The 17,670-nt window shown below is 35.5% G+C and overlaps 3 protein-coding genes across 5 annotated transcripts in view; 2 read left to right on the top strand and 1 right to left on the bottom strand.

Moving 5' to 3' along the window:
- LOC120329426 (uncharacterized) overlaps window positions 1-5,345 on the bottom strand; it is a 28,931-nt gene extending 23,586 nt beyond the window's left edge. Inside the window, exons 1-6 of one of the 3 annotated variants that reach the window (XM_039396041.2) lie at window positions 5,216-5,345; window positions 4,607-4,828; window positions 2,692-2,783; window positions 2,112-2,201; window positions 725-809; window positions 226-315 (exon numbers count right to left, since the gene is read on the bottom strand). In XM_039396041.2, the coding sequence (XP_039251975.2) occupies window positions 226-315; window positions 725-809; window positions 2,112-2,201; window positions 2,692-2,783; window positions 4,607-4,658 (409 nt within the window). In that variant the 5' untranslated portion in view covers window positions 4,659-4,828; window positions 5,216-5,345. Of the gene's footprint in view, window positions 1-225; window positions 316-724; window positions 810-2,111; window positions 2,202-2,691; window positions 2,784-4,275; window positions 4,534-4,606; window positions 5,099-5,215 lie in introns of those variants that run through there. The other 2 variants (XM_039396042.2, XM_078118808.1) reach the window with 2 other exon arrangements.
- LOC120329858 (uncharacterized) overlaps window positions 1-17,670 on the top strand; it is a 79,606-nt gene that overhangs the window by 7,443 nt on the left and 54,493 nt on the right. The gene's annotated exons all lie outside the window — the stretch shown is intronic.
- Window positions 11,445-13,243, top strand: LOC120329914 (uncharacterized). The gene is made up of 3 exons (XM_039396705.2): window positions 11,445-11,729; window positions 12,231-12,347; window positions 12,734-13,243. The coding sequence occupies exons 1-3, from the start codon at window positions 11,642-11,644 to the stop codon at window positions 12,838-12,840; spliced, it is 312 nt and encodes a 103-aa protein (XP_039252639.2). The 5' UTR covers window positions 11,445-11,641; the 3' UTR covers window positions 12,841-13,243.

Genomic DNA, 17,670 nt, shown 5'->3' with positions numbered 1-17,670 from the left:
TGAACAATATGTGCAACTCCCATAACATTATTTCAATACTATTTAAAATGATATAAAATAACTAAAACATTCTTATCACTTCACTGTCAAGCTGATATTTGATCACAATAAAGATTGACAAAATGAACCTAACCCTAATTATTAATAACATATTGAAATAAATTGATCCATGCATGATGTATGCAAGTCCTAAAATATAAAAGAATGAAAGAGTGAAAAATTTACCTTGAGCACGATTCTTTATAAGCAACTCATTTATGGATGATGTGGATGGATTTCTTTGCCCTTGGAATGGTGTTGATGCAGCTATTAAACCTAAAACATTTGCAATAACGGAAACAAATTAATCGGCCCTTTGATATAATTAGAATATTAATTTTATTAATTAATTTGAACCTAACTCATTTTGAATCAATGGTGTAGTAATAATCCCCCCCCTCCTTGGCCAATCACCGAGCAACTTCTGGTATTGTAATTTCGATACCTATATTGCCGATTTATTAGTGAATGTAAATATTTATACACAAGTGCTAAAAGCATCAGGAATGGGGCCACGAGCCAGAAATGGTTGGGAACCACTGATATACAATTCTTTGTTTTTGAGCATAATATATAACACTGGTACCACTGTGAATGGTAGTTAGTGCGCTATATCCATTACTATCATAGTCCCATTGTTTTTCAAGACAATAGTTTTGAATTCGAAAACAAAGAATTTACTTACAGACACCAATAGGTGATTCATTACATGAGGAAAACGGTAAAATTAATTCACTTGGATGTGGAGTGCGGAACTGAGGAGATGATGCCTGGAAATAAAAGGAGCGATAAGAATTTCAATTGTGTACAAACATGAAAGTACATTGGCATAAAATTTGTATCGTGAGATTTTGGCTGTAGATCGCTAGGTCTTTTTAATAACCTGCAACAGCATGCATTAACTCGATCGTGATCGACCGATCGATCACCACATCTCGAGAAGTGCGTGATTGCCACCAGGTAAACTCATGTTGATAATAAATGAAGCACAACCGGTGTTAGCAAAACGATGTAATTTGCCGACGTTTCAAATTTCTATACAGAAAAACTTCATCAGGGCATGATATGGAAAGGACACAAGTGGATATATACAGAGCAAGAAAAAGAAAAAGGGAAAAATATGAAAAAAATTATCATGGCGTCAACTCTAATCTAAAAGGATGATAAGATAATATTATGTATAAATAAACAAACTAGCGCAAGTTCAAACAAAAAGGGGACTATTTAAACAATGATTTATACACAGGCGTGTGGTTTCTTTGTCATTCATCGAATTCTTCTCTTTATTTATGTGATAAGATTCGAGAAATAGTCTTCTCCTGTATTGAGTTTCTTTTTCTAGTATCCTGCCGTTTCGAGAAGTCGATCGCGTCTGATGTTAATTAGGTGAATTTAATAGAACACCACAAAAAATTGCTCTGACATAGTATCATGCAGCGCCTGTTATGCTCTAAAACAGAGCGAACACAGTACTGTAGATGTGCAAAATACGATAGATACAGTATTTAAGTCTAGGTAAGCCTGAGCATATTATTTTGTAACAAATGAAAGTTTGGCTGCTGCCAAGACTTAAAAATGAGCAAGCCAAATATCATGTGTATTAACTAAGAAACGATCCTACTCTAACTTCTGTCTTATGCAAAACCAAGTTAATTAACACACTAAATGGAACATAAAAATACAAAGTTTTTTTTTTAGGAATACGCCCACAGTTCAGAAAGCTGAGCCTATTGGCAGGGGCGGAACTTTTTGTATGCGTGTGTGCAGTTATCTGCATATACAGTACTCATTCATTTTTGTGTATGACCTTATTACCTACCGATCAGTAGATTTCGAGCTATTTTGAAGATTTTAGTCGATTGCGGCCGAAGCAGGTCCTCTTTTGGTCTGGTATTTAAAGCTAGCTTATACCTGTTTTCATTTTGAATAGTGCTATATGTCCATTTTTAGGTTTGGTTGTAAAGATTTGAAAATTACAAATCTGCAATATTTTTCTAATCTGGAAATGTGGCATGAGCAAAATTTAGTTGCACTGGGACAAGGAGAAACATTATTTACAAATCAATTCTTACAACGGAATTATTATCCTTTCTTGGAGTGACATCAAGAGTCTTGGACATCCGTTGTTTTGCAACCGCATTTTCATCTTCATCTGATGAAGACTGAATTTAATAAACATAAATTGGGATTATAAAAAAAGAACAGCAGGGCACAGTCTCCAATCCCAAGATGTCCCGATATTTGGATCAATAAAATAAACACTTTATTCGTTTGGAAACGAGAGTGTTCGCCATGTTTTGCAAATAGCATCACTAGACTAAAATTCATTCCCACCGACTGCATTTTGTTGAAAATTTTTGAATGTCTGTTCAATGTCTTGTAAAAATGTCTTCGTCTGATAAATCAGAATTGGTATCATTTTTCCAAGTAGTCCAATGGGGATATTTTTGGATTGCGCTTTTAGATATTTTTAGATTGATGTAATTAAATAGAGGGGTTGTCCTAGAAATCAGAGAAATGTGCTGTACAGAATACCATTTTTTTTCATTCTTTCAAGTCTTTCACCTTTGATTAGATCTTCACATCATTGCATAAAAATCAACATAGAAGATATTTCAGAAATAGTAAAAGCATAAACTTCAGTAAATTTACCAGCCATTCAGGTTCCTTTATGTCCATGAAAATCTCCACATTCTCATAATCAGTGAAACTGTTATTTTGGACTTCTGAAGTCTGCATTACGACTGTCAAATAAAATTGGATTATTTGAAAATTTGGTAATACTATACACTATATATTAGTTTTGTAATTCGTGTTCAGAAGAAAACAAAGCACTAGTCAGACATGACAAATTTTCGTGCAGCTTTCGAATACAAAAATGATTATAAATTATTATTTAAATAATAATTTGATGGGATATCTATTCTTGCACATAAATTACCAATTTCGTCACATGGTTTAAAAAATATCCAAGTATCCATTTGTTCCAACAAGTTACTAGTTACTCAAAATTAGAATGTAATTATGTTTTTGATTCAATAACTTTTAATGCATATATGGTGAAGCCACTGTGCTAACCACACAAGTCCATCTTCGATTTTTTCAACCATTTTAAGTTTTAACAGAAAAGGTTCATCCAAAGACGCAAAACACGCGAGATGTCCAGAATGAAAGTAGTAAAAATAAAATAAATAAGACAGTAAGAATCCCAATTGCCAATATTCTAAGTGCAGAAGTGTTCAAGTGATATTTTGTCTCCTAATGTTTTCCGAAATACTCATGATTACATTGTCAAAAAGCATGTTGCAGAGAACTAGCTAGCATTGATGTAGGGCAGTAGGGGGGATAGTTCACAAAACGCCGCCAAGTAGTTCTAGTCGGCGTGGCATGACCATTTTCGCATATGTCATTTCTAACATCCACCTAACCATGGGCCATGCCATTCAAAAATTACATCACTACAACGTCACAGTGACGAAGTATACAGATTATCGTCCAAAACGTGCAGATGAACCCTAGAAATCAAGCAAGCTATTTCTCTCGTCGTAACGATCCCGATATGAGGGAGATAGGAGTTACATATTTGTATGTAAGATCGCTGGCATTACTGCATTACAGCACACTATCTAAATTCCAAGAATTTCCCTTCATTTCATCTCAATAAAACAAACACTCCATGTGTCTCACAAACAAGGGGCGTCTGGCACCACACCAGATGCTTCATATCGCGCCATGCTTGTCTCAATAATAATCTGAATTAATCGCGGCTGTCACATGACCAAACTTGCCGTTTTTTGCTAAAAACTCTCGCATGCCACAATAAAAAAATTTTTCCTTCGGTGAATCGGATTATTTTTTCGCGAGGAATTCAATGATGACGTTATTATAGTGCGCTTTTTTGTAGTATTTTGCGCAATTTCATTATACTGTATTATTACCGATATTGAGGGACATCAATGTCCAGACGTCTCCCAAAAGAGGTGTATCTGATCATCAGTAAAATAGGTTTCTCTGAAACGAGACAATGTCACCGATCTATACAGTGAGCAGTACTGCATTAGCGAGTTCGTTATCGTCGGCGGAGATGCCTTTTTGGGCGATCGTAGCTTTTCGTTGGCAAGCTATATGGTGTGATTGTGATGTCAGAGTAACATAATTTTTGAATGGCGTAGCCAGGTGGGGGTTAGGGATGACATATGCAAAAATGTTTGTGCCACGCCAACTAGAAGTACTTACGGCGTTTGGTGAACATGCGCCGTTGATTGCAATGAGAGAATGATTACGGAGGAAGGCCGTCTGCAGCTTCAGCAATGTTTGAAGGTTGCATTCACAGATTTCAGGATTTAGCATGATTTGATGATACTGTGATACAAATCATACATACACCGGTATAGCCTATACCTAGGCCTACTTTTTATATCATCTTACAGTCTTAACACAATGAAAGTGCCAGTATTGCTGGTTTCTCCTTCCCTTATCTGGACTACATGCAAAGACTGAAAGATGGCAATTATACCAAGTAGTACCAAGTTAAGATAAATAATCAGTATTTTCCGATTGAGCTCACCTTCTGCCCACTTAGTCGATTTCTCTTCCACAACCCCATCCGACGTCGCCATGTTTGGGGAAACTGTGTCATGTGTCAGCGTACAGGGCGCTTTTGCATTTGCAGACTGAACAACCCCAACAAGTCTTTTCGATATTTTATGTTTGCGAGAACAATTTTTTTGCGATTGATGTTAGTGAGTTGTTTGGCGAGAATGAGAACAGACTTTTATTTGAAATTGAACTGAAAGTATCAGATTTTTCATGAATAAAATTGTAAAAACATACGACAACATTTATAATTACCGGATCAAAGTAAATTAGAATTACTGCATTTTGATTAAAGTAATAACCCCATTCTTCAAAAAAAAAAAATTCTGCAAGAAGTCTATTCTTGCAAAACTCCATTGCATTAAATTCGTTCTCGCAAAAACCTTTTCATTTACGCTCATGATAAGATTCACATATTTAGCCCGAGGGAAAGGAAAGGCGTTATGACGGCTTAAGCATATGGGGAACCACGGCCTATCGTACGGTTACCACTCCATGTCGGGTACGGGATTGGTTACAGGTAGCCAGTTATTTTGTTTTCAGATGCATGGATTTGATTGTGGAACAAGCCGTAACCGACCTGTGGCAAAGAATCCAGCAACCCTCTCGCACATAATTATTCCCCACGGAATTCAAACCAGCGAATCCACGCAGGCTAATAAGAAGTGCTGAGGCAACTTATTCGATGCGCCACAAACGCCGAGCCAAACTACATTCTCGCAAAATCGCAAATATTTTATTTGCACGACTTTTTTTTGCAAATCTGCATTGCTGCAAAACTGTTTTCTCCAAGTGCACAATATAGAGGATATCACAAATATGAAGTATGCTATAGTGCTAAAGCGTCGGATTAACCAAAACAATATAAGCACGTGCTTAGGGCACCAAGCAAAGAGGGGCACCACAGAAATTTTAGAGCAGAATTATATATAGTTTATCGGTGTTTATTAAAATATTACGAGTTCACCAGACGACTTAAACTTCAAAATGTTCGCTTATTTTTCGTCTTCTAGTATCATATTACCCATATTATTGAAAATAAACACTGAAACTTTTTTTTTATACACGAAATGGGCCTGTGAGTCGTTTTCTTAAATTTTTTCTTACTTTCTAGTATTCGCCTTGTTGCTGCATTTTTGTTTTAAAAAAATTTCTTTTCTCTTCAACTAATGGACCAATGAATTATTTACACTATGTGGCAGTTCCACGATCGCATTTCAACGATCTAGTGGTCAGCGAAATCGGGAGTTTTTTTGATAAGGTAGACCGTAGTAGTATATATTTACGGGTAGACCAGGATGGTCCGAACCCTGTCATGCTGATACATTCCGTGCGGCTCACCGAACAATTTTGGCGTATATTTGTATCTAATGGAGGAACGTATTTAAGTTTTTTTTATCTATTCCAACTGGGGTTAAGGTCCCGAGATTCAAACCCTTTTTCTAACGCTTCGTGCCTTTATTTTAGTATAAACACTCCTCTGTTTTTAAGCGTCGGCCATGTGATAGTAGTGACGAAACGCAGAGCCGACTTAACGCCGCGAAATCCAGTTTTTTTTTTAGCTAGGTCCCGAAATACCAACTTAGACAGACTTGGTTGGTATTTGACGATGGCACTAAGCTTGCTCACGCTGCAAGTTTTTAAATTACTCAATATAACAATTCGTAATAAAATGAGTATCGCAAGAAAGGTGACATGAGGAAAAACACGGCGAAAACGTATTTCCCTGCCCATCACAAAGTGTCTGGTTTGATTTCAAGTAATATTTGTCACTATTTCATATCGGCAGTAAATGGCGATATATATATCGGCTATATAGACCAGTTAAAAAACCTAAAAATGTTCGTAAAAGTTATTTTATTTACTGCTGCTTGTGATTATTTTTAATGGATAATACTCCTATGTGGTTTATTGTTTTTATAATTAAATTAAACATGAGGGGACATCAAAGTCTTCAGTGCTTAGGGCACCAAAGTGGCTTAATTCCTCCCTTTGTGCCAATAAATGACCGAATTGCAGTTAAAATTGCAGGGTATGGGGGCTTAAAAAATGAAAACAAAAAACCAGTCGATTATGGCACAACAAAAATTAGTCTGTATTCTGAAGCAAGAAATGTCGTCATATTCCCATATGCCCATAGTACAAAGAATGAACATTTCTCTTAAAATGTTGTGAACAGTCTCATTCCTCGTCAGCAGCCTTTATCTCAACCACGAAAAAATGATGCATGTATGTCACGGTTCCATTATCTTTGAACACTCGTACATTTGCACCCAGGACAATTGTACCCATACATTTGCATCCGCAAATTTTTGCACCCACATACAGATTGCACTCATAAACATTTTCAACCATAAACGTTTGCACTCACGGACATTTACAACCGGCACCGGTACATTTGCACCCGTGGACATTTGCACCCGCGCTCATTTAAACCCGCATACATTTGCACCCGCGTACATTTGCTCTCACGTACTTCTGCACCGACGTACATTTGCACCCGCGTACTTATGCACCCGCGTACATTTACACCCACGTACAATTGCACCCGCGAACATTTGCACCCACGTACTTCTGCACCGACGTACATTTGCACCCACGTACTTTTGCACCCGCGTACATTTACACCCACGTACAATTGCATCATTCCATTCTTCGTTTAATATTAGGAGATTTTAATTGCTACCACCATTCACTGGGAAGTAGAATCAATAATACTCTAAGTAACCGCCTTGTAAATATATTTGATAAATATGATCTCATGATATTTAACACACAGAATCCCACGAGATTACATACAGATGTCAACTCGAATCCATATAATCGTTGGTCATTACTGGATCAATCCATGTCTTTTCACGATATAGCAACACAATTGGGATAGGCTTTATTTATTCAATAGAAGAAGAAATTTGTTAAACCGTCTTAATCATATTGGCGAACCACGGCCCTTCTTCTGGTTCTTGGAGAAATCGCGGCGAATTGGGTCGTAGTACTCCATGTGGTGTGCCTATTCGACAACGGTGAGGCTGCCATAGATGACGCGGCCCGTCGGAAGCTCTCAAAGAATGGAGAGTTATGTCGCACCATTGCTCATGCCTCTGGTGGTGGTGTTCCACGCATTTTTGGTTGATTCTCTGAGCAGTTAGGCAGTTGGGAACCAGACTTCTCCTCGTGTTTTGGGTGTGACCGGAGAGGTCGCTACGGCGGTCTACTGTATCAGAGTCAGGAACTTCATCCGGGGTTCCAATCACGTCTGGAGGGCCTGGTGTGGACTTCCTGACAGTGTCGTTAATTTGAACTCACACTCTTTCCCGACACTGTATTCTACTTTTTCTTCAATTTTCTTCTCCTTCCTTAGTTTATTGCTCTCAATCTACGTTTGCTATTTTTCAAATGATTTGACCGTCTTATCTCTTTATTGCGGACATTATATAGATATATTAGTTTGTTTGTAACCTTCATCAGACTATCAATTTTTGCATTTGTTGTATGAGTCTCCAAATTGCATCTGTTATAAATATTTTTGTGTTTGTGCTTGCATTGCCTGGTTTTTAGTTGTATATTTCGCCAAATTTGCTTTTTCCATATTTTTTTTGTATTTTTATTCTGCTTTCTTCGCATTCTTATTAGTATTTATTCCGAGATAGTTACATATTCCTAGTTTTACCCTGTGTCATAATCTCAAATATTTATAATATCGCAACTGTATTTGCATCAGTTGTTGACTCATTCATGGGATTTATATAATTTATCTTTCATTTATGTTACTTTTTATGCTAACCTGTAACAGCGCCGTAGGTGTCTCTGCTTGAAGACCATCTCAGGTGCCTTGCGACCCCGGTCACACAAATAACATAATTAGGACTGTATAGTTAGTTATTCATTGCATGATTTTTATTTGCACTTGTTTTTGTGATGACAAATAAACGATTGATTGATTAGTGTGTGTTTGTGCAATTGAGGGAATGTTTTATAACTTAACTGGTCACCCACCCGGTTGATTCCCACTAGTGGTTTTTCGAGGTCGTTAGACCCCTTTGCTCACTAAATAAGTCCACTGATCCCGTGGCTCTAAATTTTGTTTAGTTGTATTTTATTCCCCTTCCTACCACTTGCCTCACAAATCCACGCTCGGCAACCACCATATATTCCATTTAGACATATATATATATTAGTTTATACCGCTCGCCTCCGTTATACCAATTTGAATTTGCAGCTTTTGCCATATGTCACCGGATTATAATTTTGATAAATTATCTTTGCATTTCATACAAATCTTTTACACATTTCAACGCACTCTCGTCGATAGTAAAAGACGAGCGGTAACTATTATTCCGTCATTTACATTTTCATCTCTAGAACTCATTGCCGAGTTGACCAGCTCATCAATTTTAGCTTCGTTTATTTTCGTCTGTTTTTTTTCTGTGCTTCTAGCTCGGCGAGTTGGCCGAGACTGGCTTTGATTCAAAAAGGCGAAGTGGCCTAGTTAGATGAGCTTTTTTATATTGACGTGTTTTACTTTTATTACATGCTCAATTCATTTCTTAAGATTAATATCATTTGTTTTTATTTTCATGAGTACTGCTTTAGCCCTTCTGCGTGGGGGAGGCCAGGGTTACTGGCAATGTACTGCAATAAAATTATTTGAAGTCAAACATTTACCAATTTTACCGTTTTGCCTACACTATTTTCCTACTGCCACAGTTGCATATATACATTGCCCAGCCGTACAAAACCTTCATTTGTCTGAAACGGAGTCGATGCCCCAATTCCTTTCCTTTATGATATTTTTCATTTTTTTTGTACAACGTTTTATGCGAAAACGTTGATAACGTAATCAGTCTAGCGAGAGTGCTGATCGTCTTTGTTTCATCGTTCTCTGTTAGTTAGAAATTTGATTTCATCACATATATTTTCATTGCGCTTTTTTTTTTCGTTATCTGTTATTTGGATTAATTCGATTGTGCAACTTTACAATATATATACGAATATTTGGTTATTGACCTTTGAAGAAGTCAGTTGGGGTATACTGCGCTAAAGTACGTTAAATTAGTACTGAGGTAATGTCGCGCAGATAGGACCATCAATGCGCCCTCCTACTTACATGCATATATATTCATTTTTCTCGAGATAGTTGAAGCATGTTATTGAATGTAATGTGAATATTATGTGATTAATATGAAATTAGTTTTTATTTTCCATGTTGAAAGTTGATTTAATAAGGTAAAAAATCCGCAGTATGGATAAATTAGTAAGCTCGGGTATTGGGAAGTGTCCTGTCCGCCAAAAGGTTGAAATCGAATACGGACTTTTATGTATGTGTTTGACGTACATCCATTACAAATTGGGAAAAGTTTGTAGTGCGTGTGTAAGCATGGAATAATTGTTTTTATCTGCCAATATTGCACTTTTATCAGATCAGAAAAATTGATTACCTCTGCCCTTTTTCCAGACGTAAGAAACAGCAAATTTAGGAAGCTTTAAAAGAAACATAAATTAGGAAAAATAATGAATATAAATTAAAAAGGAGAATTTAGGGTAAGTATGGCTGGAATATTTAGACATATACGTCAAGTGGTAATAATATGAAGTTACGTATAATAAAATTAATAATAATTTTATAACATACTTTTATTGGAAGATCAGTTGAACCACAGTGTCAAATAAACTCAATCGCATAATAAGATACAGGTCGACTGTTCGACATAATGAGCCGTGTCAACCGCGGAAGCACGAAAATTTAACCGTTCATAGGTGTACAGTGAAAATAAGTTTGAAGTTCACAGATTATTAAGACTGTACAACTTGTATTATAAATTTATTGCAGTTTAACTCGGCAAAAAATCCGCCGTATGGATAAATTAGTAAGCTCGGTTATTGAGAAGTGTCCTGTCCCCAAAAACGTTGAAATATTAACAAACAATATTATTGAGAAATAGATCAAATATACCGGTAAGTGCTGATAAACGGTAATTGCCGATAAAGGTGTGTCTAGGTGCTGAGAATAAAATATCGTTGCTTTATTTTGGTTGGTTTGAATATTTCGAGAAAGAACATTGTGATCCACTGTTGAAACGTAACAGGTTCACTCAAGTATGAACCAGTAAAAGATCACGCTATACGTATATAGTAACTATAATATCATTGTAGATTGAACAGCGACAGAACACCTTTTCAAGACTAGGACTAGACAAAATTAACACAATGTATAACTGTTACGTGCAAACTTGATCATTTCACATTTTGAAAGAAACACGTCAGCTTCTTGATCTCAAAAATAGGTGTTTCAGATAAGATGCAAAAATTGATTGACAGTAACCAGTAATGCTAACCGGTTCGCTGCTCGCGTAAAATTCCGCGGGACGGTTCTATAGAACCGGTGCGAACCGGCGGAATCCCACCACTGGATGAGCAATCAAGTATGATCGCATGAAATTCCGTGGGACGGTTCTATAAGACCGGTGCGAACCGGCGGATTCCCACCACTGGATGAGCAATCAAGTATGATCCAGTGAACGATCACGTTATATTCACTATATTATCACTGTAGATTAAACAGAAAGAGATCGCGGTCTCAAGGTTTTTAGTATTTTTTAACACGAATAGAATTGTTTTGATGCTTTAAAAACTGCCCTTTTTTGGAAAATTATTGTTTTTAGCGATTTGCCTGAGCTGCGTGCAAACTTTTTTCTACATTTTTTGCAGCGGCGGCAAACAAGTCCAAACTCGATCGATGTACATGCTATATAAACGTTGACTTTCACGCAATCCTAGCAGATTAGAGTTGCCTGCAAGCAAAACGTTATGCTGTTTTTCTACTAAACAGGAATCCATTTGTGACAAGGTTTTACCTAACAATTTTATTGAAATATTAAAAACCTCCAAAACGTAATAACTGATTTTTGTAACTTGTAGTAATTTATGTGTGTTTAACGTTTTACTAGATCCCAACATTATAATAGTACAATATTGTGAAATAAAAACTGCAGCAACAAAAATCATTATGCGCACTTTAACTGTTCTCGTGTTAGTATTGGTGTTGGTGGTATTGGGATTGGGCCTCAAAAGCAAAAAAAGGCCCGCGGCGAAACGTAAGTTAATATTTCGTTTATAGAAAAACTAAAATGAGGAAATTACATTCGAGTGAATTTTTTTCCATTTCGAATCTGAAAGAAATACTAATGTAAATTGAAAGTACGCAATCAAATTTATTGTAATATTTATTTTCTGCTTATGCTTTTGGTTACTACAGCAAATCAGTCGTTCCAAGATTGGGGTAAAATTTTTAGTAAGAAAATTTATTAAAAAAATTATCAGTGCGTAATCCTTTGACTCAAAACTGTAGTACTTGATTAGAATATAATTTACCACCTCCACTACACTAATCAAAGAATTCGCAAACTGAACCCCTTAAAAAAATTGATGAACTAAGTCAGAGTTTGGGTGTGATTCTAGTTGAAACAAGTGTTTCATTTTATAAAGACGGTATAATTTGAACATTTCGAAAAAAATCTGCTTTAATCAATGAGTCATCTTCGAAAACCACAAATATTTGTTACAACAATGATGAGGCAATTACTTCATATATTTAGGAGCATCTAGAGCTGGATGCATCGCCAAAGGACTGTGTCCAGACCGAGACGCCAAGAAAGCATTAATCAGAAGCCAGACAAGAGATTGTAAAGATGCGATCAGATCATGCAAACGAGGTATGTGTAATTCTGGTATACTTTGTGATATTCATAGCCTATATGTATTAATTGTACTCGACTCAAAATTTTGTAAAATGATCAAGTGGGTTTACCAATTGTAATATTGCTTTTCCATTGTGGCTATAACTATAATTCCACATGGTATATCCAATAAATGAATTTTTGTTTTTTTTCCAATGGAAAATTATTGGAAGGAAAATAAAGAAAGTTGACATTTTAGGCCAATCAGATATACTTTCTGATAAAAGTAGACGACGAAACTATGATTGGACGCAAAATTACCAGTAACTCAGTCGCAAATATTTATCCTAGTGCGATTGATGTTTTGAATGCGTGTAGACAAATTAAACACTGCTCAATTTAACATAAGTATTTTTATTTAGATGGAATGGCGTCTTGCGATCTCCAAACAAGTGGATGCACTGCAGAGTTGATTTCCACTTTCAAAACTTGCAAGGAGTGCATTAGCAAGCCAGCAAGTGAAGAATGAGTTGAATCTTTACCGACAGTTTCAGTTCCCTTTACTTGATTTGGGAGAAAATATACCGACCGTCCAGTGACTTTCTTCATCTACTAAATGTCATTTTTTTTTTGCAAGATTAATAAAAAAAATCACAAATAAACGATGTTTTTGTAAATATGTTCGAAGTTTTTCATTTTTGTTTCACGATTGTCTTAAATAAACTTTAAATTCACCAGTATTGAAATCTAGCAATTAATTCTTCAGTATTTTTGACCTTTTTAACGTAATTTCATCAAAATAGCATTCGAAATGTAACATTCTTAAATCACAATATCGCATCTTAAACCTTATGTGTAGCCTATTTTGTGAAATTTGAGTGCTGCTCTGTTTTTTCAGTTTCAACGAATAAAAAATAACAAAGGAAATATAATTACGTGTGTTCATTTCAAATGCAGTCTATAGAAAATCTTATGACAAAAATTAATTTTGTCCATTTCGTCATTGAGACTAACCGCGAGCTTGCGGCGTTTTATAAAACTTATATTGTTGAAAACAAATTTTTATTAGGTAAAAATGAAGAAATGCTGAATTTGTGAGAAGCAAAAAGAAGGATAGATCAAGGTTTGTTTTGATAGTTAGGTTTAATCCAGAAAATGAAAATTTTCATTTCACAATTGGATAATTTGTTTTTGTAACAAGCTTCAATGAAAGTTCATTTTCAAGATACTAGACAGCAACCGTAAATTAATTATCTATTGTATGGCGCTCAGAATGCTTTTTTTCACTTCAAAAAACCTCAGAAGAGGATACTTAAACACGACAAGGTAAGGTATTTGCAAAATAAATAATAAACAACTTTTTTATATTCAAAATAAGATATCTTGCTATCATCAGACAAAATAAATATTATTCGAATTCAGATAAAATTCTAATGAGCACATACTAAAAAATGGTTTTGGGCATTGCAAAAGAGATGTTTTTTAAATATTATCATGATTTTTCTGACAGCGCTTACTTTGCGCAATTGATCAACACCTAAAATGTTTGTGTCTCTGATACAAATAAGAACTACGCAACTTCTTGAAACGGTACGCGTTTGCAATTCACCTCAGTTCATAATTTTGCAAAACAAGAGAGGGTTCAATATTTTGGGTCATTTAAACTTCATTTCCTGATTTTCTAATAGTAAAAGATATAATCTTTAATTTTAGTCTTTCTCGGAACAAAAATGCCCTAATGCTCATTAGGGAGTATATTAGTTAAAATTCCTAAAAATGCAATAATAATTTTTATAGAATTTTTTTGATATTCGTTTATGCTATGGCATATTTTTGATTCCCATTTAATCAATTCTTTGCTTTTAAATAGTTTCCTGACAAACTAGTACTGCCTCTGACATGGTACATTACAGGCATGGCTGCACTCGATTGAATCTTATTCCCGGGTTGGAACTGTCTGCTTGATAAAGTCTATTTTGACTCCTGTAAAATATAGGAAGTACGACTGTACTCTCAGATTGGCAAATCAGGGTAATACCCAATTGTCACAAATGACCTATGGTGTTAATCATCGGTTTATTGCTTTGTTACTTTTTAAAATGGTGTTCTCATGATATTTTCAAAATTCAAGATTAGAGTAGTGAAGTTCAAAGCATGTAAACTCGAAAATATTTATGCGTTTGGATACTTCAGCATGTCTGCACATTTGCTTTTTCCAATTTTCAACGATCCAACTTTTAACCTCCTCAATGCTTGGAATGAGCTAGGTTCAGGCACAATATAACAAACAGTTTTTAATACGTAGTCACCAAAACTATATTTTCTGTTATTTATATTTTTATTTTACCGAGAGCAATTTTCTAATAACATAGATATTTCTAAAACATTTTTTTTTTTTTTAAATTGATTACTGCTTCTTCTGTATATTTGATAAACTACGTAAACATGAGTAGTTGTGTATCTTCTATGAAGAAAGAAAAAATAGTAAAATGGAATTGCAGTATATGTTGTGAAATTCGTCACTCGAGTGATGAAGTCTTGGCAGGTTTTTTTCCTCTTCTCTCAAATGTCTGTAGATACTTAAATAATTGTTGAGAGAGCCATCTAGCGGTAACACACAGATATACACCGTATGTCGTTTGTGTATATGTTCGTCATGTTACCCGTCTATGAAGGGATATTATTTTGTGTTGGCGCGTTTAGATCTACCAAGTTATATTAGTGTGTTATCAGAACCCAACTGTTGTGCTAAGGGGAGCCGGGTTTGGAAAATGGAACAAAATGGAAGGAAAGCCGGTTTTCAATATGAGGTAACCAAGGAACCTGTCGCACCTGTATCAACTACAAGTCTTCGGCCACTTTTTCTATCACATACGTAGAATTACATTTCGAGAATTTATATTAAATTTATATCGCACTGTGAAAGTCTTTTACGGCGCCTCATGCGAAAAAAAGAACCCTGTTTGGAAAAGGTAAAGTTCTAGGCGCAGTTGCGTGCTAGACTCCCATACCGCTCGTAATACCAACAAGACTTCGAATCACTGAGCCTAAACTGGGGATTTTTCTAATTGCCATAGAAGAAATGATAAGATTGTACATTGGTAGCGACGACCGATACACAATACTAATACGCTGCCCGTTTTCGCCATGCACAGGGAGCTAAGCTAGTTCATTTGGGCCAATAGAAGTCTAACTAGCTTATGAAGATGAAAGTGTCAAATAATGTTTCACACTTTCAATTTCATTTTGAAGGTTACAGAGTTCATCAGCTAACTTTGACGTCATTGAGCTAATCTCAACCTCTTTAGTCGAGAATGTATTGTGTAATGATACTGATGACACAGAGAAAGAAAATCAAAATGTTATCTAAGATGATCATAGTCAAGATTAGTGAAAAATATTTGACAACAGGAAGAACTTCACGTCGCATTCAACTCACATTCTTTTGTAACCTCGATGAATGAAACCTTTATTTTTGACATCTTCTGTCAGGAAATTATTTGAATCTGGTACGCATTTGTGAATGTTACTCTCCAGACTACAACTTGAAAGCGACTTTCTGTGCTCTTTTGCATGCGGCGGCTTGACACAATTTGAATTAAGCACAATTCTCTTCAATCTGCGGGAGACTTTTTGCATTTGATATTTTTGATTTTTGAAAAGACCATAACACAGAACCTGAAGTTAAACAGACGTAACTGTAATAGGGGTGTAGGCACATCCATATCAAGTTGATCAAATTTCGGTAACTCTGGCAAAAATAATATATATTATAGATTGTGGATTGGGTTCAAATTAGATTTTCTGATTTAGGATAGAACGAGTTGGTCATTAGAATTCATATTCAACCTATTAGCTGGGTTGGCTGGGTTTGTGTCGTAGTCCGAAGACAATGAATATGGCTTTGTTGTGTATGTAAAGGATATGCTAACTATGTAAAAAGGATCATCACTCCCGCACCTTCTCTTCAGACTAGAAAAGGTTAGAACCAGATTCAAATACGTTTTTCAATCCGTTACGATTGAATTTTAGCCGGATTCGATGGTCAAATTACAGTTTGCAATGAGAACGCAACGTCATTTGGGTTTTCAAAAACGTTTTTGGATTGTTAAAAAAACATTGCAATCCGTACGGATTATACCCGCACCCGGATCATACCCGCATGGCCCGCGGGCCACGGGTTGGACGACCCTGGTATAGACTATATGTATATAGCATATTAATTGTAGTGGGTTGATTATGATTTACTTTATGTCTTGGGATTATTTAGCTTTTGCTAGTAGTTTAATATCCATTTCTCTTGATTTATATTGTTTGCTATATCAACTTCTATGAAAAAATATATAAGACATTGCAAGAAGAAAACATAAAAGATGTTAACCAAAGTTCGATTTATACTACAAAGTTGGTTTTATCTGGGCTATAGGCTATACTCATCGAGAAGTAAACTTGGAGTTAGGAAAAACTGTTTAAAAACTGTTTTTCCATTTCGGGCTTGGTTGTTCATATAAATGTGTGTGAGTGATTAGAGTACAGATATTTGAGGATGTAAATAAGATAATTTCATATTTTTCACAGAACCATTAAGCTGAGTAGGCTACTTGACAATTGTACACCCACATAATTATTGCAATATTTAGCAGAGCATCCGGTAGGCTCCAAAATTCTCTTACATTATTCAACAAAAAATTCAGGATCTAAAAAATGATTGCGCAAATCCCCACTGTTGCAACGGGAATAAAATGGTCGTGAACAACTTGGAACTTTTTGTTTCGATGAGAATTTTGTAATTTTTTCCTTGCAATTTGAGATTCACTCCTAACAAATTCGACAACAGTCTCGAAATAAGGTGAAATCAGTCGGGTAGCAAGCCCTCGTCCACATACTACGTCTACTAATGGGTCAGACTTGAATTGGTCTAATAGCATCTTGTTTTTGACAATTCAGTACTTTAAGCGTGAATGAACGGATTTTTATTTATGCTTTTGACGTACATCCACGACAAATTAAAAAAAGGTTGCTTGTGCAGGCATGGATTAATTGTTTTTATCTTTAAATATTGCTTCTTTATCAGATCAGGTAAATTTATTAATTTTGACTTCTTTCCAAGAGTGAGAAATAGCAAATTTAGAGAACTCTAATTAATTAAGAATATTTAGACATATACCTCAAGTGTTAATAATACGAAGTTACGTATATTGAAAACAATTATAATGTAAAATTCAATTTTATAACATGCTTTTATTTTTATAGCTTAGTCGAAGCACAGTGTCAAATAAACTCATTTACAGTTCGGCTGTTTGACATAATGAGCCGTTTCAACTACGCAAGCACGGAGGTTTAACCTTTCAATGGTGTA

The sequence above is a fragment of the Styela clava genome, chromosome 12, assembly GCF_964204865.1.
Source record: "Styela clava chromosome 12, kaStyClav1.hap1.2, whole genome shotgun sequence".
Lineage (NCBI taxonomy): Eukaryota > Metazoa > Chordata > Ascidiacea > Stolidobranchia > Styelidae > Styela > Styela clava.
Note: the sequence above shows the minus strand (reverse complement) of the source record. Positions and strands in the feature narration are given on the sequence as shown.